The following is a 25,005-nucleotide window of genomic DNA, read 5'->3' on the forward strand; positions in this document are numbered from 1 at the left end:
CTCCCGAGCCCTTTCTCAAGCTATGTTGGGGTCGGCTTCCAGTCTAACCGGAGGCAGCTGAGTACCAGTATTTTACAAAGAGCTGACCTCCTCAACCCAGTTACCCGGGCAACCCAATACTACTTGGTTAGACTGGCGTCAGACTTACTGGTTTCTGACTACCCGTAACTACTGCCAAGAATGTTCAATGACCGCCGGGACTTACAGTTTAACGTGCCATCAGAAACACAGTCAAAAGACAGACAGAGTTACTTTCGCATTTATTCGTTTTGATGCCACTTGGGCTGGGAATAGTGTAGCTTTATAACAGTAAAAGAACTTTTCAAATCAGTTCAGGTTACAATGACACAACCAAAATAAAGTCCTCTAAAATATTTTATTAGTATATATTAAAATTACATATTTCTGGAGACTTCAGGGCCACACGATGCTCTCAATCCAGGGTACGTAGTGTGATACCCTGGTATACATGCCCGAGCCTCCGGCAAACCCACAGGCGCGCCCGTAGGATGTTACTCCAAGAATCGTGAACAGGCAGTCTGAGAGATGAGCTGAGGACTGCAAGGGACCGCCGCTGTCACCCTGAGGAGAAATGGCAAAAAAATAACTTTTTATTTAAAAGAATCTACTTTAATAATATGCCTAATCCGTTCTTCGAAGTTTGACAAATACTACGCTGAAAACCGCACCAAAGTCGGTTCAGCTGGGGCTGCGGGATTGTTCGCACGAGTTACCGCGGCCCTGGTACATAAAAGGCCTACGACGGAATACGACGGTTTTTAGTCAGTAAGAGTCTGACACCTCCCTCACCGGTGCTAACCCACAGCGGGAGGGGGCATTTGATGATTTTTGACGTTAAAAAGGCGGTTCAGCTGAACGTGAGATAATGGTGCACAAACATACTTAGAAACTTCATACATTAAGGTAAAACTGAAAACCTCCTTTTTGAAGACGGTTAAAAATTACATGTGTTTATACACCATGATTTTTGAGAAATTAAAAAAAAATAGGAATGTTAATTGAAGGAAAAAATAAGTCCGTCTTTTAGATAACACAACTACTTTTTATTTTTTTTCTCCTACAAACGAAAAAACTAAAAATGTATTTTTTTATAAATACCTTGAACCTTTCGTAAGCGTGTCCGAGTTTCCGCCTAAGGGTAAAACATGACCCGGAACGACATAAAGTTTGGCGTGAACCTACCTCGCAAGTATCTTTCGCCTCCTCACGATGTCCATAACACATTTGCGTGGTATGATTGTAACCGTGTTTCAGATGTCTGTGGACCGGGTATGCCCGTTTGCATTCTTCTTCATCAAACCTATATAGTGACACCTGGGAGAGAAATTGTATTTTAAAGGGAATGACCAAAATTGTTAAACAAATTAGTAAATGAAATAGGGAAGTACATAGAGAGACTTCAGAGGGGCAGCACATAACGGGAGCACTTAAGGGACATTCTAGGGCTGCGGGATTGTTCGCGCGAGTTACCAAGGCGCTGGTACATAAAAGGCCTACGACGGAGCACGACGGTTTTTAGTCAGTAAGAGTCTGACACTCCTTCACGCTGCTAATCCACAGCGAGAGGGGTCATTTGATGATTTCCCATAAAAAAGGACTTTATAAGGGTAGAACATAGGGAGAGTATATAGGGTAAGTACATAAAGGATTATGTATAAGGGAGTAAATAGAGGAAGTATTTAAGGGAGTTCATAAAGGGGTAATAAGGGACGTGTATAAGGCAGTCAATAGGGGTACAAAGGTGAATAGTAAGCAGGGGGAGTATATACCTAAGGAAGCAAATAAAATCCATCAGGTATGCGTGCGAGAGGAACAAAAATCCATACACAAACTGTGACATTTTTTACATTATTAGGATTTATAATTTTGGGATATAATATTATAAATATCTATACTAATATTATAAAGAGGAAAACTTTGTTTGTTTGTTTGGTTGTAATGGATAAACTCAAAAACTACTGGACCGATTTAAAATATTCTTTCACCAATAGAAAGCTATATTATCTGCGAGTAACATAGGCTATATTTTATCCCGGTGCGGGCAGTAGCTCCCACGGGATGCGGGTGAAACCACGCGAAAACGACTAGTTAGGATATATAGTAGTAGTATTCTCACAGTCTGCAATATCTCTGCTAGTTCCCTATGGTGTCCTAGAGCGCCCCAGCCCGTGGCTTCAGCAGTGGGATCCGCCTCGCCGACGTGAAGACAGGCGGGAAGTACGTGCGAGTTAAATGATATTCTGGAAATTGGATATTCAACATAGAGGTTCGATTAAGTGGCTAGCCTTTTGGTAACAATGTTTGGCTTCTTATAAATAACAACTAGCCTTACCAGTGGCTATGGGATTACGAGTAGCTAAATGCCAGTATATTCCGTATATAGGTACGATCTCTTCAACGCAGTTATCCCAGTCCCCTTGGTAAGACTGGTTGTCTGACTATATATGTATTAGGATAAGAGATCCTGTAAAGATAGTTTAAGGTGTTTTTAAATAAATAAATAAATAAATCTTATCAATTTAACGATCCCTCCGAAATACGGTGGAAATCGGCATGAAAGGAGTGTCACCAATGGATTGCGCCCGCTGCTTAACCTTATGACCGATCGATCCATGCGGCTGTTACTTAGTAACGAGCTCCCCATTCTCTTTAATAAGCTACTAAACTGAATACTAAAATACCCATTGAAAATATAAAAATTAACCATTTTCCAAATAAGGAGACATACTAAAATCAAAATAGGATCACTTTTTTTCGAAAACAAGATCGAAATACACGTTTTTGTATACAGCTACACGATACAAAATAAGTGTGTTTATACTTACTAAAGTACTTTTATCTAGATAATTCACATCTGGCCACGAGTTCCAAAAATTTAAGCCCTAAACAGAAGCAACAAACTTATTCTAAACTTACTCATAATCAGTCTCCAACAGAGCGATGTCATGGTACTTGGAAGGAGGCTTGTACTGCGGGTGAGCGATGATTCTCTTCACGTTGTACTTCTGCCACAACTCCTGAGGGTCTGACCGCTTCAGGATGCCTAGAGCTATGTATTTTACTTGTCCTCTGAAAATATTGTTTACTTATTTATTTTTCAACAACTAATCTACAGCGATAGATAGGACATATTACTAATAATATGATGATTATCACATGGGATGAAATATTTGAAACTTAAATAAATATAAATAAATAAAATAAATCGTTTATTATTTCAATTTGTACATAATTTTGCAATATTTTGCTTAATTCTAACTAGTGCTGATGTTTGATTTGCCTGAACTAGGTAAAAACCTGTGTCTCAGGCGTAAAACTGCTTATAATTATATTTAAAGTAGCGATTTAACAATAAATTGCTATAGTAACTAAAAACTAGTCACTGTGACAAATATAGTGTTGTTATACATATTTATTTTAATGCTTACATACTAATTTATACTGACTATCTCTAGGTACTTTTGATATACTACAATCGGCAATTCTTCGGCCTGGTCAAAAGACCAGCCTTTCAACTAAATATAACATTTTTTTAAACTTATTTTTACACCTTTAAACTTAAACTTACATAATGAGTACGATATTTAGATTAGTGTATAAAAGTGGCACTAAAATCAAACAATATCTAAGTAAAGCATAAAAATATGTAAAAATTATTTAAAGCTAAATATAATATGTTTGGCGCACTCAAGACCCTTCATAATCTATAGAGTTGATGTACCTATATTCAGCGGCTTTTCTTGCAGGGCAATCCGAATCTCCTGTCTTGTGGTTGTGAGGTTTTTTGAAGCGCTTGCAGGTTGCACATTTCGGTGGTTCTTCCTTTGAGGAGCACTCCTGTGGCACGTGTCCTTCTCCTCCACAGTGGCCACAAGTAGAGGTGACGGATTTGCAAGTCTTAGATGCATGACCATACTGCTGACACTTAAAGCACCGAGTCACAAGGGTGAAATCTCGTACCGGGCAAGACGTCCAGTTTATGTAAAGCCTGTTCTGATTTACTAGGACTTTCCGGATGCTGGCTGGTACTTCAACAATATAGTTGCAGCTGTCAGCATCCCTTTTTCCTGACTTATGGCTTAGTTTAATTGAGGTCAAAAAGGTATCCTTGGTCAATGTTGGAAGTTTGTCTACGATATTTTGGTCATAAATACTTTTGAAAACTTCTTTCTCTGCCATATCAGTGGGTACCCCAATAATTATAATGCGAGGCTTCCGCTTCTGAGGTTCATCAACAGTAAGTGCAGATGTGGAACGCTCGACAGTCTCTTTCACTTTTAGCATGTCATCCTTAGTCTCTGTGCTTATGATAACACCTCCGTTTCTTGTTTTCCGAAGTCCACGTACCTTTAGCTTCATTTCCTCAGGGCATACAATTTTTTGGACTACATTTTTGGTCTCTTCACTGGTCTTACTTAGGTAGGCATGCGTGTTGGGAGAACTACTTCACGGATCCGGAGAAAATATGGCCTGAAGCCTTTCACAGTAATCTAAAACTAGGATGGAGGATAGGAGCTCTTATGTATGCCTATAGGGACCACTGGTTTACCAGATTCGGCGAAAGCATGAAAAGCTATGCTTATTAAAAGCTGAGAAGTATGTTTGAACGCGCTAATCCTTCAAGATTTGAAAAATTCTTCCAATGGGCCGATTTGAAAAATTCTTTCAGTGCTAGATAGCCTATGTATCGAGGCAGGCTGTAAGAAGCAAAAAAAAAAGCAAAAAGAAAAAGCATCTCAGCATACTGAGTGAAAGATGAGGGAGTAAATCATTTTCACAAAAAAACTATACAATTATGAGAGAGAGGAATTTTCTCGATTACTTACACAGCAGGACTGGATATGCAGTGTGCAGCAGTGAGGATGTATCGTTCACTGATGACGGAGCCTCCGCACAGCCACTGCGCCGTCTCCACGTTGTCTCCATAACCCAGCAGAGCCTGGAACATAGAATAATAACCAGGTTTCCAAGGAGAGCAAAACTGAAGTCAACACGCAAGCGGAGGCTGTTAACCCGACTGGAAGATTATGTCAGCCAGTTAAAGTCATTGTCAGTGGTTTAAAAAAAAAATCTACATAATCTGTGACTGACTGACTAACTGACTGACTGACGGACTGACTAACTGACTGACTGACTAACTGACTAACTGACTGACTAACTGACTGACTGACATAGTGATCTATCAACGCACAGCCCAGCAAAAACCTCTTTAGGGATCGGACTGAAATTTTGCTTGCAAGTAGACGTTATGACGTGGCATCCACTAAAAAAGGATTTTGATAAATTCAGGACTACAATAAGGGATGATGGAGGATGTATTAGTTTGAACTATTAGTACCAAATGGGACACTGCCCGGGTAACTGGATTGCGGAAGTCAGATAGGCAGTCGCTCCTTGTGGCACACTGGTACTCAGCTGCATCCGGTTAGACTGGAAGCCGACCCCAACATAGTTGGGAAAAGGCTCGGGAGATGACCTTACCATATGAGGGAACTGGTCCCTGTCAGCATTTCTTCCTCCAGCAATGATGTACAGCACCAGGTCGGTATCGTAACAGTTCCTCGTGGTGTTCATCTCCTTCAGAACGTCGGTGAGAGATGGCTCGTAGCAGCCGTAGTCCAGGGTCGTGAAGTAGTCTAGACATTCTGAAAGGTAGAGTTATTCAAAGTCAAAGTCAAGTTTGGTTAGCGTGATTTTTTAGGGGACTTGGTAAAGATGAGGATGTTTTACTGTTACTGTTACAGCCTTTTTATCCTCCCACTGCTGGGCACAGACCTCCTCTCATCTCACACGGAGAAGGATTGAGTATTAATCACCGCGCTTGCTCAATGCGGGTTGGTGATTTCAGACTTTGTTGTCCAGGTTTCCTCAAGATGTTTTCCTTCAGCTTTTTATCAGCCATTGGTAAAACAGAATGCATGCTGTCCTATCGTGAAGGGTGGGCGTTTTGGGGGCTGTCTTTTGTTTTGTTGACGTTCGAAAAGTACCTACTGTTATGCAGCCAAGTTTTAATAAACGAATTTTGATTTAAAAAATGATTCCTATTACAATTATTACAAAATTGACCATGAAAAAATGTTAATATAACGGTTTTAATAAAATTAACAATAAATTTTTAAAAAAAAAAAACTAATCAATGAAAAATCTAAAAATGAAAAGTGTATGCATTAGTAACCACGGAAGGGTTTATAGGTAAAGCCTTGAAAATAGCGGTGTATGCAAGCCCTTAAAGTAACATTTATACTAATGCAATAAAAAATAAATGACTTACTGTCCGTTGCTTTCTGTCCAGTTTTGTAATAAGCAATATTGTCGTCTGGGCTCAAATTTCTGAAAAAAAAAACAGCTTTTCTAGCATTGGTAAGTAGGTAAATGAAAGTGTAAAACTGTGATCAAGCATTTCATTGAATGATTGGACTATTGTAGTAACAAACTCCCCTATATATATCGGGTGTGTCGTTCATAATCACATTAAATGAAATGCGTTAATGTACTGGTTAATATATGTCGATGAACACAAATAAAAAACAAAAATACGTAAAAATAAAAATATGAAATTTTCAAACAAAGTAAATACAATAAAAATGTGCGAAATTTAGAACACCATGTAAAAGTCAGTCATTACAAACAACTGAAATTCTCCCTTGAAAACTGTCAAAACAAAACATTCGATACTCCTAACTTTATCTTTGCTTTACACATGATGTTGTTATTTATAAAAACGAAAAATGACTCCTGTGATTAAACCGCTGAATGGATTAAGTTATTTTTTTACAATTCGCCATAGACTATCATAAAGTATATGCGATAGGATTTAATGTGATTGTGAACGACACACCCTGTATATACTCTCTCATCTACTCATTTTAACACTGCCCCTTTGTACACCCTTATGCGCTCCGCTTAATATGGAGAATAACTTATGTCCTAGGTACCCTTATGATCTGCTTTGTGTTGTCCTCTCTACCATATTCCTCAATGTACTTCCCCTAATACATCGTTATAATTATGTATACTTACAAGAAGTCGCCAGGCTCACAATCAGTGCAGCATATTATTGGTTTTACACCTTCAAAACTGCAGATCTAGAAATAAAACAATAAAACCTATATTACTCGGAAATAGTGTAGCTTAAATTTTCAATAGTGAAAGATATTTTTTTTTTAATCTGGTTAAAAAAGTTAAAATTTTTACAGCCTTACTATAAACACTTAAACATCTGTTGAACACTTGTCTAAAAAAGTGTGGCTGCAAAACTGACCTTATTTCAACGTGATAGGTAATCTGACATTTTTAAAACAAGTGTTCAACAGACGTTTAAAAGTTTTTGTGGTACGACGGTAAATGTTAAGTTCTGGCACAATGGTATAGATAGAAAACAATAAAAGAAAAATTTCAGAGTTTTACTCAACTTTAGGAAGGTAGGTGCAACTTCTCAACAAATATAATTTAAAGTTTTTATACAAAAACCGTCGTTTATATTATAGTGTAAAACCGTACTTACAGGCGGATAATTTTTACTCTTAATATCATTAATAGCAGATTGGCATTGGTGAACGCTTCTACAAACGCCGTCGACGCCGCCCCACATGCATTTTGATCCTAGAATTAAAAGATTTCAATAGTTCCAAATTAGTTTTTTTTACGCATACCTAAGGACCAACGACTGCTGAACGTATAGTTATCGGCACGAATCTTGAGCTCTGACCTACATCTGCGCAGAAGTGATTTATTAGCAAAGAACCAATCCCGAGTGACGGCTATGACGCGATGCACTGCGGGCCAATCACCGCTTAAGCCCGCCCCCGCACCTCACTTCATACCACAAAAGGGACCCGATAAATTACTTCAGCGCAGGTGAAGGTCAGAGCTCAAGATTCGTGCCGATAACTATAACGTGATTTATTTTTGAAGTCTCAGAAAAAAAATATTAGGTAGGTACGTGCTGTTTGCCAAGATTTCACCCGCGTCCCAGGCTAACTACTGCACGTACCGGGATAAAATATAGCCTATCCTCGGGGATAGTGTAGGTCCCCAACAATTAAAGAATCTGTCAAATCAGTTCAGTAGTTTTTGCTTATTCACGCATCTATATTTAACTACATATAGAAAATCTTGATATGATTGGTAATGATGGTAATATAATGGTAATGATTAGACATCGGATTATATGCATTTGCATGTTTGCATATGCAAATGCATATTATGCTATTATTTTAGCGTTATTGCATATTTTGGTACTTTTTCATTGATAGTGCATATTTCAGTATTTATACGTGATAGACGTGTTGTACTACGCCAAAGAGTATAATAATAATTAGTACGCTCTCCTCAGTGCGCTTTCGCCAAAGAGTATATCTCGGCAGAAATGGCGCCAAATTTCAAGTTCTGTCCGGTAACGTCAGTTGACGTCGAAAGGTCATTTTCAGCCTATAAATTAATTTTAAGTGACAAACGTCACAAATTTGCGGCAGAAAACCTTGAAAAATATGTAATTGTATATTGTCACAAGAATTACAACTAATAGTACCTCTATGTATATTTAAATATATGTTCTGAAAATAAAAGTTAATTCTAATAGTGGTTTTTTAATTGTGCATATTTTGTGCATATTTCGCTCTTTTTTAGTGCATATTTGCATGCATATTTTGGCATTTTGATAGTGCATATAATCCGATGTCTAGTAATGATGAAGGGTAAAACGGGGCCCTAATGTTTTCGCTCCTCTGTCCGTCCGTCTGTCACCAGGCTGTATCTCATGAACCATGATAGTTAGAGTTGAAATTCTGTTGCCGCTATAACAACAAATACTGAAATCTAGAATTAAATACATATTTTGGGGGGCTCCCATACCAAAAACGTGATTTTTTTGCTCTGGTACGGAACCCTTCGAGCGCGAGTCCGACTCGCACTTGACCGGTTTTTAGGGTTCCGTACCTTTTTTTTTTTCCGACGTCAAAAATCATCAAATGACTCCTCCCGCTGTGGGTTAGCAGCGGTGAGGGAGTGTCAGACTCTTACTGACTAAAAACCGTCGTGTTCCGTCATAGGCCTTTTATGTACCAGGGCCGCGATATCTCTTTCGAACAACCCGCAGAGGGTTCCGTACCTCAAAAGGAAAAAACGGAACCCTTATAGGATCACTTTGTTGTCCGTCTGTCTGTCTGTCAAGACCCTTTATCTCAAGAACGCGTGGACGTATCAAGCTGAAATTCACATGAAATACTCAGGTCTATTGTCCCTTTAAGCTGTGAAAATATCAAACTTCTAAGCCACGCCAACCAAAAGATACAGCCGATTACGTCGATATTTTCAACAAATTTTCGACACTCGCAAAGGAATCAAAACCTATAGGATACTTCCCGTAAACTCAGAGTCTTGAAATTTGGCATGAAGCATTGTCATATAATGCAAATATAGGAAAAATTTCGAAAATCTCATTTTTTTAGTTAAATAATATAAAAAAAAATATTTTGATAAAATGAAACCTACTACCTTATTTCTCACGAAGAAATAAAGGTATCAAATTGAAATTTATACCAAATACCTATAGTCTATTGTCCCTTTAGGCAGTGAAAAATTAAACTTCTAAGTTAACGCGATCAAAAGATACAGCAGTTTATACCGACACCTTAGACGAATTTCCGTCACACGCTGGGGAATGAAAACCTACAAGGTACTTCCCGTGAACTCAGAATCTTGAAATTCGGCAAGAAGCAACGTTATATAGTACAGATAAAGGAAAAATTGCGAAATTATTTTTGAAGTTACATAAAATATTAAAATATTATTTTTGCTTACATGACATAAAATATTTTTTTAATAATTATAAACTTACTACCTACCGTTTTTCACATGAACGCGTAGAGATATTAAGGTTGAAATTCATATCAAACACTTCTTAAATATAATTGCCTCTAAACTGTGAAAAATTTTAAATCATTCAAAGGTCATTGGGCACCTTAGTATGGAAACCATACCCACGGTGGATACGAACGAAATATAACACAGTATAATGATAAAGGCTCTGATTTACTATGGCATTAGTCGCATCAATGTGAACCATGGGAATCTAGAGAAAATCAGGTGTAAACATCAAATATTTTCCTCATTTCAATGGGGAATTTAAACGACCAAGTTTGACGGATTTGAGAAATCATTTCTTTGTACTGAAAGAGTATACTCGCCGTTTATTTCCATTGTCATCAGGTCAGGATCTGATGATGGAAATCCTGAGAAATCGAGGGCAACTATCAGAAATTGTAGACATGCATAAGATTAGAACTTGATTCTCAGGTGTATGTCTGGTGATACTATCAAACAGTGAAGGTTTAGAGCTTACCTGATGATGGAGACGTGAGAAAGTCGAGAGAACTCCTCAACGGTATGTTTTAGTTACGTCGTGTTTGGGCTTATATTATTTGTATTGACGAGAACTTTTCACAAAAGTTAAAAATAAAAACTTTTTACAAAAAAAAAACAACTTCTAAAAACAACAAGAAAACTGTTTATATGCATCGGTCTAGATCTCGGTGGTTAAATAAATATAGATGCATCCTCTAGACACCGACTTCTAGACCGATGCACCTAACATCTTTTTAATTTCTTTCTTGCTTTTGTTTTCTTGTTGCTTTTTTATATGTTTCAAGTTGGATTTGTTTGTAAAATGCTACAAAATAAAATAAAGCCGACTTTATAAAACAAAGAAAGGGACAGAATTACACTTTTATCAAAGCTCTAGAAACGTAAAGCCAGCAGCCCCGAATCCTACTTTCTGGCAGTCGTTGTTACAATTCGACAGTTACAAGTCGTCAGGCAGTTTCGAAAAAAACCTGAAACTGGGGCTCGTTAGGTGATTAATCCCTCAACAATAAAAGATCCCATTAGTAGTGAATTCTCATCACCTAAAATAAAATAAGCTCCAACACAAGGTTACGTTATAAATTGTAAAGGAGTTTCTATAACTATATCTGATCTTTGCTATCGATCCCACAATGGCAGTCAAACCTATCTATGTGGAAAGTCTTCGCCAATACGAATAAAATAAGCCCAAACACGTGGTAGTTGCAACATACCGTTCAGGAGTTCCCTCGACTCTCTGTAGTCTCCATAATCAAATCAGCTCCAAACCTTCACTGTTTACCAGTACCCTCAAAAATACACTCACATGTCTGGTTTTGACTCGATGCGTGCCTACAATATTCAAGAGTGGCCCTCGATTTCTCAGGGTTTCCAGATCCTCATCAGTTCCTGGTCATCCGAATTGGCATCTTCCTTCTTTATGAAAAGTCTTTAACAATAAAAACTAGCATTGCAACCTGTACAATCCTCTAATCCTCTGAAACTGCTTGTCTTTTATATTTTTCAAACGATCCTGGACATTCGTCTCCATGGAATTTTAATAAAATATTTATATTCAAAGAAGTCGTGGTGGCCTAGTGGGTAAAGGATCAACCTCTCAAGTATGAGGGCGCGGGTTCGATCCCAGGTCAAGGCAAGTACCAATGCAACTTTTCTAAGTTTGTATGTACTTTCTAAGTATATCTTAGACACTATTGACTGTGTTTCGGATGGCACGTTAAGCTGTAGGTCCCGGCTGTCATTGAACATCCTTGGCAGTCGTTACAGGTAGTCAGAAGCCAGTAAGTCTGACACCAGTCTAATCAAGGGGTATCGGGTTGCCCGGGTAACTGGATTAAGGAGGTCAGATAGGCAGTCGCTTCTTGTAAAGCACTGGTACTCAGCTGAATCCGGTTAGATTGGAAGCCGACCCCAACATGATTGGGAAAAAGGCTCGGAGGATGATTTATATTCAAAGAAACGTCATACCATTCTCCACGATTTAAAACTACTTTGATTCATGTCCGCCACTTTTTACCACGCGGGTCAGATATGCCCAATGACCTTTAAGACATAATTAGTTATTTTCAATCAGATTTCTGAATGATGACTATAAAATGTTGTATATAAATAACTTTAATAAAATAACTTTTACAAGGTATTGGCCTACTATTTTAGTTATATTATAAAATAAAAAATATTAACTATTTTGACTCTCACGAAATTATCATAACTATGATTGTTCTAAACTGAACGGTTGGCGCGAGACTCACTTTTTATCAAGTATACAGGATTTGTACGGAACCCTCGGTGCGCGAGTCCGACTCGCACTTGGCCGGTTTTTTTTATATAAAACCTCAGTTTAAGAATAAAATGCGACTAAAATTCAATGTAGGCCTGCTGAGTGATGACCTGCTGGCGTCTGTAAGTACAAAAGTTTGTGGAAAAGGTCATAATACCTCGATCAAGATTGTGTACCTTCACCTAGTTAAATACTTACACAAATAAAGTATAAAACTAGAAGGAACTTACCTTGTACCTACAGTAATCAAATCTGTAGGTACGAGGAAGCTAGTACCTACAGATTTGATTACTTTGCCCGCGGTTTCTCCCGCTTCCCCTCCCGTTACTTCTCTTCCCACACCGGAATATAAAGTAGCCTACTTATATTATTCTGATATACTTACCTACCTAAGCTATATTACTGCTCAGTGTCATCAAAATCCATACCGTAGTTTCTACGTGAAAGAGGAACAACCATCCATACCTACACACGAAATTTCGCGTTTATCCAATTACTAGCTGTTTTACCGCGGTTCCACTAACGTCCCGTGGTAACTTTTGCCCGTACCGGGATAAAATATAGCCTATGTTAATCGGGAATAGATAGTGTAGCTACCCAACAGTGAATTTTTTTTAACAAACAAAAAAATGTTTTCTCTTTCTTATGTTAGTAGGTATCATATCATATCATATCATTTATTGCATTCCATAATGTACAGTTGGTGGAAAATATAAAATAATAGAGGTAGTCACAATTATGGACCCTGATGGGCACAGCAAGTATATTGAAGATTAGTAGGTAATTGCAATCATAACTCACCTTCAGCTAAATTTAATATTTCATTCTTCCGTATATCTTCTTCACAACAAACACATTTCATAATTAAAATCAATAGAAACCGGTTTTTCATCTTTTACGCTTAATTTCTAACTTAGACTTATAAAAACATGCAAAGCCAATCGTGACTGCTATTATACTGACTTCATTAATGTAGGTATTATGATTTTAATACACAGGTTGATATTTTTAGAATCTTGTACCTGTTTTATTTTAAATCTGTAAGAACCATGGATCTCGAAATAACTAGCGAAGGTGCTATATTTTATTTATTTTAGCGGAAAAGCCCCTAAGTTGCGCGCCAAACTGCGGATGAACGGGGGACGAGGAACCTTTATACGCTTTCATTGGAACCCATCCATTTTTTGCAATAACTTAAATCGTCGACAGAGGTCGCAAAGAACCCAAAAGCCGCGTTAATTCTCTCGTAACTGCCCGTTTTGGGCATGACCACCCGGTATTTGACCTACAAAACGCACCCTGCGTATTTGACCTACCTGCCTCTCATCGGCAACTCCACTCGATTTTCCTTACTCCTTAAGAACCGAAAATAAAACGCCTAAGGTTAAGTCCTTGCAGAGGCCAACAGGTCAACTTGTCTGAATCGGTAAAATTTTATCAATCGAACATTAACCTCCAAAACTGCCAAATCGATTTGAAAATTCTTTCACTGTTGGGTAGGTACACTCTTCCCGAGTAACATAGGTTATATGTTATCCCGGTACGGGCAGTAGTGAATGGTGAAGCCGCGGGAAATCGTCTAGTCTATACTGATATTATAAAGAGGAAAACTATGTTTGTTTGGTTGTAATGAATAGGCTCAAAAACTACTGGACCGTTTTAAAAAATTCTTTCACCATTCGAAAGCTATATTATCCACGAGTAACATAGGCTATATTTTAGTAGTTCAGAAGTTCCCACGGGACGCGGGTAAAACCGCGGGAAAAGGCTAGTGTTCTCATAAAAAGAGGTGCGGTGAGGCAAACTCCCTCGTTGGTCTAGTGTCCTCGGGTTCGATTCCCGGGTCGAGCTGAAATTGCTTTGTGGGTTATGGAAACTTTCACAAAGCAACCCGTAGTCTGGAAGTTGGTGATTCCAGATTTAAACAGTGTATCGTGTCGCAGGTAGACATGGGAAAAACGTATCATTGAAAAGAAAAGATTGATATGTATCTTTTGATCACTGGGATATGTATCACTCTTTTGTATCTCTATATCCTTTCGAATCCGTGAGTGACATTGTACTGTTGCTCAGAGTGACTCGCTTCGTTCAATTCAATCCAATGTATCACTAAATCAGTACGAACTAAGAGTGATAGATTCGTTTAGGATAGATAGATTCGTATATCAGTTTATAATATTTTTAAGTTTATTTTTTTTTATTTTTAAGTTTCTATTTTTCATTTCAAATTTAAGTTTACGATTTATGTAATTGGATGTTAAAGCCGTGTAAATCGAATAAATAAATAAAAATAATGGTCAAACACTTATTCTCGGTATCGAGAAAGTGAGACAGAACATTCTAAGTAGGGAAGTGCGAAAGAGATGTCTGGACTTTCCGATGAGAAACCGTGACGCCAGCCGCTCAACGCTGTGTGTGCGAGTGCAACACAGATACAAACGGACGACGGATTGAATGAGTTGTTAAAGATACACTGATCCATTCGGATTTGAACTGATACAAAGAGTGAGTGATAAGAACGGAAAGATACATATCTTTTTTATCTATCACTCCTGAGTTACCCATCTCTAGTCGCAGGCTTGTGATCTCTCTCCGGTGGTGTCGGATTGCCGTCCCATCGCTATGAGAGTAAAGGAATAGTGAGTGCACATCTGTGTCCAAGCAAATGCCTGTGCACTATAATATGTCCTGCGCAGCTGGCTGATCTCCTTATATGAGAACAACCGCCGTGGCCGAAATCGGCCTTGGACGCCATTGTAAGGATATCTCGCGGGAAGTACATTTTGAGTTTAAAAGAAACAGCTTGTATAAATAATAATTACTATTCATAAAGTTGCAGATATTAATTGAATATTGATATGATTTAAACCGGTTTTTTACATGTTATGAAAACTTGTAGGTTATAAATCAACAACTTTATCTCAATCTGCCTAGCCTTTTCCTAATTGTTAGTCAAGTAACCAGATGTAGTCGAGTACCAGTGTATTACAAGAGGCGACTGCCTATCTGACCTCCTCAACCCAGTTATCCAGGCAATCCAATGCTCCTTGGTAAGACTGGTGTCTGACTTACTGGCTTCCGACTGCCAAGGGTGTTGATATAGAATGAAATAAAACTCAAAATTACAAAGTGTATTTCCTTTATATCTCAAAAAAATTTAACAATAATTTAGTCACTTTTAATTGACAAAAATTAACATTAAAAAAGATGGTTATGGCTATTTTGTTAAAACTAAAAAAATAAAATAAAAATTTTACACAAAATACTGTGGTAATCTCTCAAATTATGTTTACATATTAAAAAATGCTTTAATTAGTTTATATTTTATGTTCAATATTTACAAATTAATAATAATTTCGGGTGAAAATTATTATTTCAAAGTACGCTTTTTGCGGACGCTCTATAGTTGTCTACGAGTGCCGACAATCGTTTCTGATTTTATAATCAGTTATTTAACATTTTCAGGGGTTTAAAATCAAGAAATTCAATTATTTGAAATGAATACAAAACAAATTGAAAGTAAGAAAATGTCGGACTCTTCCGAAGCTTACATTTTTCACATTCAGTCAGTAATTTTAATTTAATATATCCATTTCAAATATTGAGCCTCCTTACTACTAATACACATTTCTCGTATATTTTTAACTTAAAAATTATTTTAAAAAGCAATGTACAATAAAGGGTAAAGTTCGCTTTAAATCTAAAAATGAAATCTTTACACTTAATTCTATGTAAAATAACGCAGGTCTAATTTTAAGGGAATATTTATATCTGACAGAAACGTCGCGTAACGCAAAAACAGACAAATATAAGATAAAACATTCACTCATTCACTCCTAACCGATGTTGTGTTACTGCGTCGATCATACATTTACTATACGCTTTTCAGCCAGATATGAACCTCCCCTAAGGTAATTATTATTACAATAATTTAAGAAAAACACTTCCTAATCGTTGTTTCGACTTATAAGATACAAAAAAAGGTATAAACTACGTCTTTTATACGATCAGCCCGAAAGACTAGCGCGTTTAAAAGTGTGATCAGAATTATGCGGTTATTCACATTTGTTGAAACATAAAAATTGTCGAATTAAAGAACCAGAAACTTATGTATTACCAAAAAAAGACTTGGGGGTTTGAAAAAGATTGGTACTAACCGGTTTCTGAGGGGATGGATTTTCAAGCATTGCAAAAAGAAACCAGCGAAAGCCTACCTATTTTCATTTAAAAAAAGTTTTTGTGTATTTGTAACTGATTTATTGCTATATAATTTAAAATGTTACATAAAATATCCGCAAAATTGAACACGCTTTTAAAACAGATTGAAAAAGTTCTCTTTGGTTTTTACAGAAATACAGAAAATAGTAAAATGTTATGGCAGACAGAAAATGTTGTACAGAAATCTGGTATATTGCCTTCTTATAGTCATTGCCTTAGCTATCGAACCTTCATGGTGACTTGCCAATTTTTATTCACGCGCCATTTTGTACTGCATGACATTGACAGTTTTGAAAGTTAAAGCGGTAAAGTTTGGTAATTTTTGTAGAAAAATAATTCAATAATAAATATTTATTTTTGCAATGAGCATATTAAGAAGACTAGCAGGCGTGACTGTGTATTTAAATTAACAAATAAAATTCACGTCAAGTGAAAATCGATTCTAATTTAGTTTTTAATAAAATTTATTTTTTACACAGTATGCGGGCTCTTGCCGTTAGATAAGAAAATAAAAACATAAATTAAGTAGGCACGTTACTTATTTTATACTGTACATGAAAAAATATTTATTTTATTTGCCTATTCAGTAATGTCAGTCAAAATCTAAGCTGACTAATTTAATGTGAACTTAATTAAACTTTATTCTGTACAAAATCTACATACATTCATAAACCGTGACTTTTTTATGAAACCGCCTTACACTTGTAAGTGGCTAACGTAAATGACTTACGATCAATTTACAAATGTAAAATAACTCCGTAAGTCGCTTATTATATTTTTTTTCACAACTGCTTAGGTACAACTTACGGAAGTCACTTCCGTAAGAAACTTACAAGTATAAGCGTATTTTTTTTTTTCTCATAATCGATATGATATATTCTCATCAAATAACTTTGCCCCTAAGTTTGACGCCTCACACATGCGCAGTGAAGTCAGCATCAGCCGACTTCGTAACGGCAAACTTATTTGACGAGCACTTTGTGAATAAAATCACATAACTACTTTAAAATCTCACAATTATGTTGGAATACTCAAGCATTTAGGTTTTCTGAGCAAAAGCGGTAATATCGACGCTTTTTAAAGCCTTATATCATTTGACAAATTTTACTTCTTACCAGTAAAAACACAGAAAGTGGTGAAGGGTGGGCGTTTGGGGCTGACTTTTGTAAATTTTGGCGTTCAAAAAGTGTTGTTTTGCAGCCAAGTTTTCATATATGATTTATTTTGAGTTAGAGGTACTAAACCGCTTTATAATTAATATTTAGTCAGTCAGAAGACACTTCTCTTCCGCTTTAACACTCTATGCTGTTTTACTTTACTAAATTAGTTAGTGAATTTTATCAAGTGAAATAAAGCTTTAGATTTCCTATGATCTTCTTTATTTTCTATTCTAAGTGCATTGATCATTATGTACTTATTGATACGTTTTCAAAATTCAAAATAGTTGATTTATGTAATAATCTAGCTTGAGGCGCGGCTCAACCGTTATACAAACCGGTTCAAACTGGATTATTTGCGGCTTAAAGCGCTGTGCAACGTTGTTACTGCTTTTCTTCATATTTACAGGATTAACAAAGACATTGAATTTTGTATTGTTTCAGAATAATGTACGATAAGTGTCAAGTTAAGCTTACAACACTGTCTGAAGTAATTTTGAAGGAAGTTGCGTTAATATTTGCACAAAGATATAGAGGTACATATTTTACTATTTTTTTCACACTAAACGCTTTCCAAGGTTTCATATTTTATTTTGACAAATTTTTATTTAGGTTTAAGTAATTATTCGCACCTTTTAAAAAAATATTAAACGTTTTTTTTCCACAAATCCACATTTTCAGTCTACATTATTAAAATACAGCAAAAAAGGGGTTTAATATAATGTCCATAAATATGAACACTTTTAGGCCTTATATTTCACTAGTTCCACACAAGCCTAGTATTTAGTGTTGCCAGTAATTTCCCGCTAACAGAAATTATTCCACCAAGATATTAATTTCTCCTTTTTTAGACAAGTAAATATCTAATAAAAAATCATAAGAAGCTGTCGGTACATTTTTGCTATATCCCCAACTTTTTATAACTATCCTGATATTTTTCATAACCTGGCAACACTGCTAGTAACGCTAAAATATTAATATAGACAAAATTTGTTTCTAATTAAGTATTTTGATTTATTGCAAGACAATTTTTGACTAAGACCCTTACACAAGGATTGCAAATCGGTAAAAAATTGCGATTTGCGTTTATGCAGTTATTTGAAAAAAAAAAAAAACTTTTGGTTTTGAACCGAACCTATGTTCTTATTTATTCCTATTCACAAATGATGCAACGCTGTCCAGCAATTTAATTTTTCCTTCAAATGCCTAGACTTTAATTTATTAATCCCAATACACACATTAAAATTGCTTATCAATCAATCTTCGCGAAAGCACCTCTTTAGTTATTCAATTCCTTTTTTCACTGCTGCCAATACCAGCCAGGTAAATGGTGACCATGATAAAGACAGCACTTATAACTTTTACTTTTTTTTACGATAACTTTTGTCGAAAATCTTTGCAATGCGAATTAGAACACGAATTCTTTTATGGCCGATTACAACATTCCGTCTACCTGGGGAGCGATTCTACTAATTTTACTTAAGCGAAAAACGATTCACATCCGACTGAGATCCAATCACGACTCAATTACGATTGCAGCGTATGTGGCATTCCGCTATTTTTTTCTTTTAAATAAACGTTTTTATCCGTTTCTGTGATTCAATTTTGAATCATATTGTCTGCAAATGATTTACGATTGCAATATGATTGTAGAGCAAACTACCGTATAGACCAAATGGGAGACAAGTCGCAAACCAATCGAATGTCATTGGAATAAGATTGGTCTTATATAAGTAGCAGAATGTCCGCTAAGGATAAAACTGCTATTGCGATTCAATTTTGACATTACTAACTTAGCAGAATCGGACCCCTGTTGTTTTGTTTAGCCCCGAACAATGCTTATTTGGGGCTATTATGAAATTCCTACCTCTAGTAAATACAACAAAATATACGTAGAATATTGCGAACAGCCTTTAACCTTTTGAACGCCAATGTCGGCTATAGCCGACATGAGCAAGCGTGCCCTGTGCGCCAACGACGGCTATACTCGACAAAAAACAGGTCGCAGAAAAATACAAAATAAACCTATTAAATCATTACTTTTATGTATTTTTTAGTAGATATTTAATTAAGATTTTCGGGCTTGGCGTACAGGGCATAGGAATACCGATATGGCGTGGCGGTGAAAAGGTTAATGCGAGCGGAAACAGAACATTATTTTCTTCAAAATAATTGAATATTTTCGGTAATAGAATAAGCACTTTCTCGCTAGATTTAATTAAACGTGGATAAGTTTTTATAAGCATCCTTTATATTCCAATTCATATAAGACAGTTGATACCATCCAATAATTTAAAAACGCAATTTCACTACAGACATAATAAACGTGTAAAATACTTGCACTCTTAGCGTAACCGCCATTAAAAATTTTAAAATGTCCATTCTACCTAATATTAGTTCTAAAAATTTCTTCAAAAACGTTGTATTATTTTAAATTTTATTTACATTCGATAGTTCCCGCCAGCGACGCCATTTTTTAGCGTTGAAAAGGTTAAAATTAACTAAGCAATTAATTAGCCTTATTTTTGTGCGTTTTAGGCCCCATTTCATAATCCTAATTAAGTAGATAAATACTGGGGTTTATTTTAGTTACTTTCAATTCGAAATTTTTATGTTCGCCTCTTCACAAAAAGCAGAGACCGAAGAAAGCTTATTCAAGACATGACCCAAGTTAGACAGAAAAGTGCTGACAAAATTCGGGTACATTTATTAAAAACACATTTCGTTAATATTCCATCGATTCCCTGAATCGCAGAAAAACCTCAATTCTTTACATCCATAATAAAACATCAGTCTAACATTGAAAACAGCGCCATCTCTCGCCGACCTATGCAACTAACGTTACTGAACACAACGCCATCTAGCGGCGAAAAAACGAACTATTTGGGTGAGTTTGTCTTTTTTACACACACACAGCTCCGGCAGTGTTTTTTGGTCCTCTTTAAGCGTACGATGTTTTTAAAGTACGTTATTGAACCTCCGTGGAAGGTCACGGAGACTATATGTGTGTGCGAAGTCTAGTCGTAATGGCTGGAAGCTAGACTGGTCCGTGATGAATGGAGGGTAGAACTGTGTTGTGGCATGGTTGAAGGTGGAGGGGGCATTCGGCTGCTAGCTGATTGCCTTTCTTGTTCCTCTAGCTGGACTGTGAATTCTTCTTCTAGTGCCTGTGAAATTAATATTTTGTTAGTTACTGAAATTGTTTTTGTCTTAGTTTTACTATAGTAAACAATCGGAGAAATCCAGTATTTCTCTAAAAATTATGTAAATCCTGCCGAAAACTAATCAAAAACAAAAAAAAATTAACAATCTCCATGCATTTTTTTAATGAAGAAAAAATAAAATTAATCTGATAAAAATGAACTTCTACTGTCACATTCCAATTTAGAAATGTAAGAATGTGCAAAAGTCAGTGCAATTTTAAACCATTTTTCTGACGATTAAGAAAAAAGTTAACAGACTTCTTCACATTCAGTTACTTTTATCAGTACAATTTTCCCAATCAATACTGAAACTTATAATTTAGAAAAAGTTGAAAATCTATGTCAGAAAAGTAGTTTTACTAGGAGACCATGACACTTCATATTTAGGTAAGGTAACTATTTTTAACCGACTTCCCAAAAAGGAGGAAGTTCTCAATTCGGCCGGTATGTTTTTTTTTTTTTTTTTCTATGTATGTACATACATCGATTACGCCGAGGTTTGTAGACCGATTTACGTGATTCTTTTTTTGTTCGACGCAGAATACCTGCTAGTTGGTCCCATTGTCATCAGATCAGGATCTGATGATGGAAACCCTGAGAAATCGAGGGCAACCTTCGAAAGTTGTAGGCAAACATAAGGTAAAAACTTGACACTCAGATGTATGCCTGAAAGCACTATTCAACAGTGAAGATTTGAAGCTGACCTGATGATGGAGACCAAAGAGGGTCGAGGGAACTCCACAACTGAATATGTAAAATACCTCGTATTTAGGCTTAAATTATTTGTATTGATGAGAACTTCCCACTTATATGGATAGTGACAACTATTTGTATCACTGAAAAGTTGTAAAAAAAAACTTTTTTACAAAAAAATTAAACCGACTTCCCAAAACACTAAAAAGCCTAAAAATAACGAATTTTAGGTGCATCTGCCTAGAAGTCGGTGGCAAAATTAACTTAGGCACATCCATTAGACACCGACTTCTAGGCCGATGCACCTAAAATTAACTTAGGCACATCCATTAGACACCGGCTTCTAGGCCGATGCACCTAAAATTAACTTAGGCACATCCATTAGACACCGGCTTCTAGGCCGATGCACCTAAAATTAACTTAAGCACATCCATTAGACACCGGCTTCTAGGCCGATGCACCTAAAATTCGTTATTTTTTGGCTTTTTAGTGTTTTGGGAAGTCGGTTTAATTTTTTTGTAAAAGTTTTTTTATACAGCTTTTCAGTTTTAGATTACCGTAATAATAAGATACATTCTTGCAGTGTCAAGTAGAGATGGGTAACTCAGGAGTGATAGATAAAAAAGATATGTATCTTTCCGTTCTTATCACTCACTCTTTGCATCAGTTCAAACCCGAATGTATCAGTGTATCTTTAACAACTCATTCAATCGTCGTCCGTTTGTATCTGTGTTGCACTCGCACACACAGCGTTGAGCGGCTGGCGTCACGGTTTTTCATCGGAAAGTCCAGACATCTCTTTCGCACTTCCCTACTTAGAATGTTCTGTCTCACTTTCTCGATACCGAGAATAAGTATTTGACCATTATTTTTATTTATTTATTCTATTTACCCGGCTTTAACAGCCAATTACGTAAATCGTAAGCTTAAATTTAAAATGAAAAATAGAAACGTAAAAATAAAAAATAAATAAACTTAAAAATATTATAAACTGATATACGAATCTATCTATCCTAAACGAATCTATCACTCGTAGTTCGTACTGATTTAGTGATACATTGGATTGTATTGAACGAAGCGAGTCACTCTGAGCAACAGTACAATGTCACTCGCGGATTCGAAAGGATATAGAGATACAAAAGAGTGATACATATCCCAGTGATCAAAAGATACATATCAATCTTTTCTTTTCAATGATACGTTTTTCCCATGTCTAGTGTCAAGTAACTCATTTATCGTGAAGTAGTTACCACAGAACGCGGGTGAAACCTCTGGTGGAGACTCTACTAAATAGTTCGAACATAGTTACGATCAATTTTCTCATTACAACTTTGAATAGTAGGCGCATGGTCTCCTACAGCCAACTTCATAATAAAAAGGTGCAGTAATACAAGACCACATACCATGCTGCATCCTCCATCCAGTGTTAGGCAACTCGTCACCACGTCGTTAAGGCATTCCGTGTATTGTTAAGGGGTTTGTTAAAACCTTGCGTTCTGGCCGTCGAGATATTTTGGGTAATTTTTTACTGACTTTGCAAAAGTGGGACTCTCACATTTGAAGTTCATGCATCTCTTTTTAGAATGGTTAACCAATTAGTAGTTAATGAGGGTAAAAGGGACGGTTCTAAGCTTACCCTTATCCAAAATTGAGTAAGCTCTTGAGAATCAAACTATGTTTTGAATTTCTTGACAATTATCAATCAATCAAGTTTTTTGTCAAGAAAACCTTTTCGGTGTTACAAATCAATGAATTGCAAACTCTGTTTGACAAATAAAACGGTCAAGTTAACAGAGATATTATTTTTTTAACTAAAGCAAATAACATAAATAAATCTTACATGATAAAAGAAATCTTGCTTGAACAATTTTTTTTTTTTTTAATGAATGCCTTTGCAAACCCGTTTGAAAAAAAATATCTCGACGATTAATTTTCATAAGGTTTTAACAAAACAATCATCAATACACCAATTTGAAAGCACATGCTCATGCGTTGCGACTTTTAATCGCGCGACTTGTCGTGTTAAAGGCTCTATGTACAACTGTCGTTAGGTGTGGAGTCATCCTTATTTGTAACTTAGATTAGAAGCTTAGGGTAAACTTACGTTTTGTAGGGGTAAGACAACGTTATATAGGGTAAACCAACTTAGACCCAAGTTTGAGACAACATAAACGTCAGTAAAATTAAAACAACTATTTACTATGAATTATGATGTGCAATTTACAAACTAAAAAGTTATTTTAATAAAAATATAAATCTGGCAAATAAATAAATTTTATTTCATCTCAAAAGGGAGGTTTATGTTGTTGGTGAACTTAGGATTTGGTAAAAGATGAAGTACCAAAGTGAAGAGGTAAAATAACGTTGATGGGGGTAAAAGGAAAGGCTAAGTTTACCCTTAGCTTCTAACATAAGGCTTCTGTAATGTTTTTGCATCACCAATGCAGCTGCAATCATTTTAAAGCAAGCTGAAATATTAAATGGCGTAATAGCTTATTTTGACTTCCATTGAAATGATTTTTACCCAAAGTTATTTAATATAGCCCCCAATTTTTTATTTGTCTCATTTCTGAAATATTATATTCAGGGAAAGCAAATTATATTTCCAAAATGTTATCAACCAACACCAATATTAGAAAAAAAACAGTAATAACTATGAAACATAACATCTTTATTTACATTTTAATTTGCGAAATATAAATGATTTATTTTAAAATAACTTTAAAATAAGATATTTTACGCGCACAGAAATGCGTAATAATGCGCAGGATTGTACATTAGGGGGTTAGCTTTACGGAAATGACAATGGAAACATTTAAAATTAACTAAAAACCAAATATATAACATCATTATAGTGTTAAATACAGATGAATAGTTCTCGCCAAACTTAATGGCATTTCGCGACTAATATCCGAGCATATGTGAAATGGTTTACATGCAGCGAATCCTACGATGTTCAGAGCGGTCATTAAGATTGATGAAAACTATACATTGACTTCCGTATCATAAAATATATAGTTACCGGCACGGATATTGAGCTCTCGGCGGAAGAGTGGGGATCGCTTTGCGCACTGTACACATAAGGCAATAAACCAATAAATCGCTTCTGCGCAGGTGAAGGTCACGGCTCAATATCCGTGCCGATAACTATATCAATGGAAAAGGGGGTGAGAGTAAATAACCATTAAAACTAGAAAAGTATTTAAAAATATACATGCATTACTTTCGACTGCTATCGACGTAAAAAATGGACAAATGGTAAACCTAACAAAATCGTATATTTATTACAGAAATATAGACGGAAATAAACGAATTGGTTTATGTTTCACTTTTACTATATTTTATGCAATATAAAACATTATAAATGTTTTTCTTGCTATATATGTTTTTAAAGATTTTTAGAATATAGTAAATATCCTCTCTATTATTTCGTTTACTTAAGTAAAGCGGTATATGATATATCGGGTGTGTCGTTCATAATCACATTAAATTCTATCACATGTACTTCATGATATTCTATAGCGAATTGTAAAAAAATAACATAATCCATTCAGTGGTTTAGCCACAGGAG

At 36.0% G+C, this 25,005-nt stretch overlaps 2 protein-coding genes across 3 annotated transcripts in view; both read right to left on the minus strand.

The window, feature by feature from the left end:
* Positions 1–357: 357 nt before the first annotated feature.
* LOC124644288 (serine protease snake-like) lies at positions 358–13,123 on the minus strand. The gene is made up of 10 exons (XM_047183559.1): positions 12,965–13,123; positions 7,526–7,623; positions 7,042–7,106; positions 6,293–6,351; positions 5,503–5,666; positions 4,848–4,960; positions 2,938–3,090; positions 2,138–2,261; positions 1,204–1,335; positions 358–582 (listed from the first exon to the last, which is right to left on the minus strand). Exons 1-10 carry the CDS (start codon positions 13,053–13,055, stop codon positions 415–417), a joined length of 1,167 nt encoding a protein of 388 aa, XP_047039515.1. The 5' UTR covers positions 13,056–13,123; the 3' UTR covers positions 358–414.
* A 2,162-nt stretch (positions 13,124–15,285) lies between these two features.
* Positions 15,286–25,005, minus strand: part of LOC124644257 (serine/threonine-protein kinase 10) — a 75,041-nt gene continuing 65,321 nt past the window's right edge. Inside the window, exons 27-28 of one of the 2 annotated variants that reach the window (XR_006986041.1) lie at positions 19,674–20,705; positions 15,286–19,455 (exon numbers count right to left, since the gene is read on the minus strand). Coding sequence is in view for 1 of the 2 variants with exons in the window: in XM_047183514.1 (XP_047039470.1) it covers positions 20,556–20,705 (150 nt within the window). In the remaining variant the exon portion in view is untranslated. Of the gene's footprint in view, positions 20,706–25,005 lie in introns of both variants that reach the window. The other variant, XM_047183514.1, reaches the window with a different exon arrangement.

This window comes from Helicoverpa zea, chromosome 29, assembly GCF_022581195.2.
Source record: "Helicoverpa zea isolate HzStark_Cry1AcR chromosome 29, ilHelZeax1.1, whole genome shotgun sequence".
Taxonomy (NCBI): Eukaryota; Metazoa; Arthropoda; class Insecta; order Lepidoptera; family Noctuidae; genus Helicoverpa; species Helicoverpa zea.

What these genes read in the sequence shown, in the direction of transcription:
- LOC124644288 (XM_047183559.1), bottom strand. Translation starts at nt 13,055, where the DNA reads ATGAAAAACCGGTTTCTATTGATTTTAATTATGAAATGTGTTTGTTGT. An exon ending in GGGACCAGTTCCCTCATATG is followed by an intron (nt 4,961 to 5,502) that starts GTAAGGTCATCT and finishes TCTATGTTCCAG; the next exon opens with GCTCTGCTGGGTTATGGAGA. An exon ending in CTGTTGGAGACTGATTATGA is followed by an intron (nt 2,262 to 2,937) that starts GTAAGTTTAGAA and finishes TCCAATTTCCAG; the next exon opens with AATATCATTTAACTCGCACG.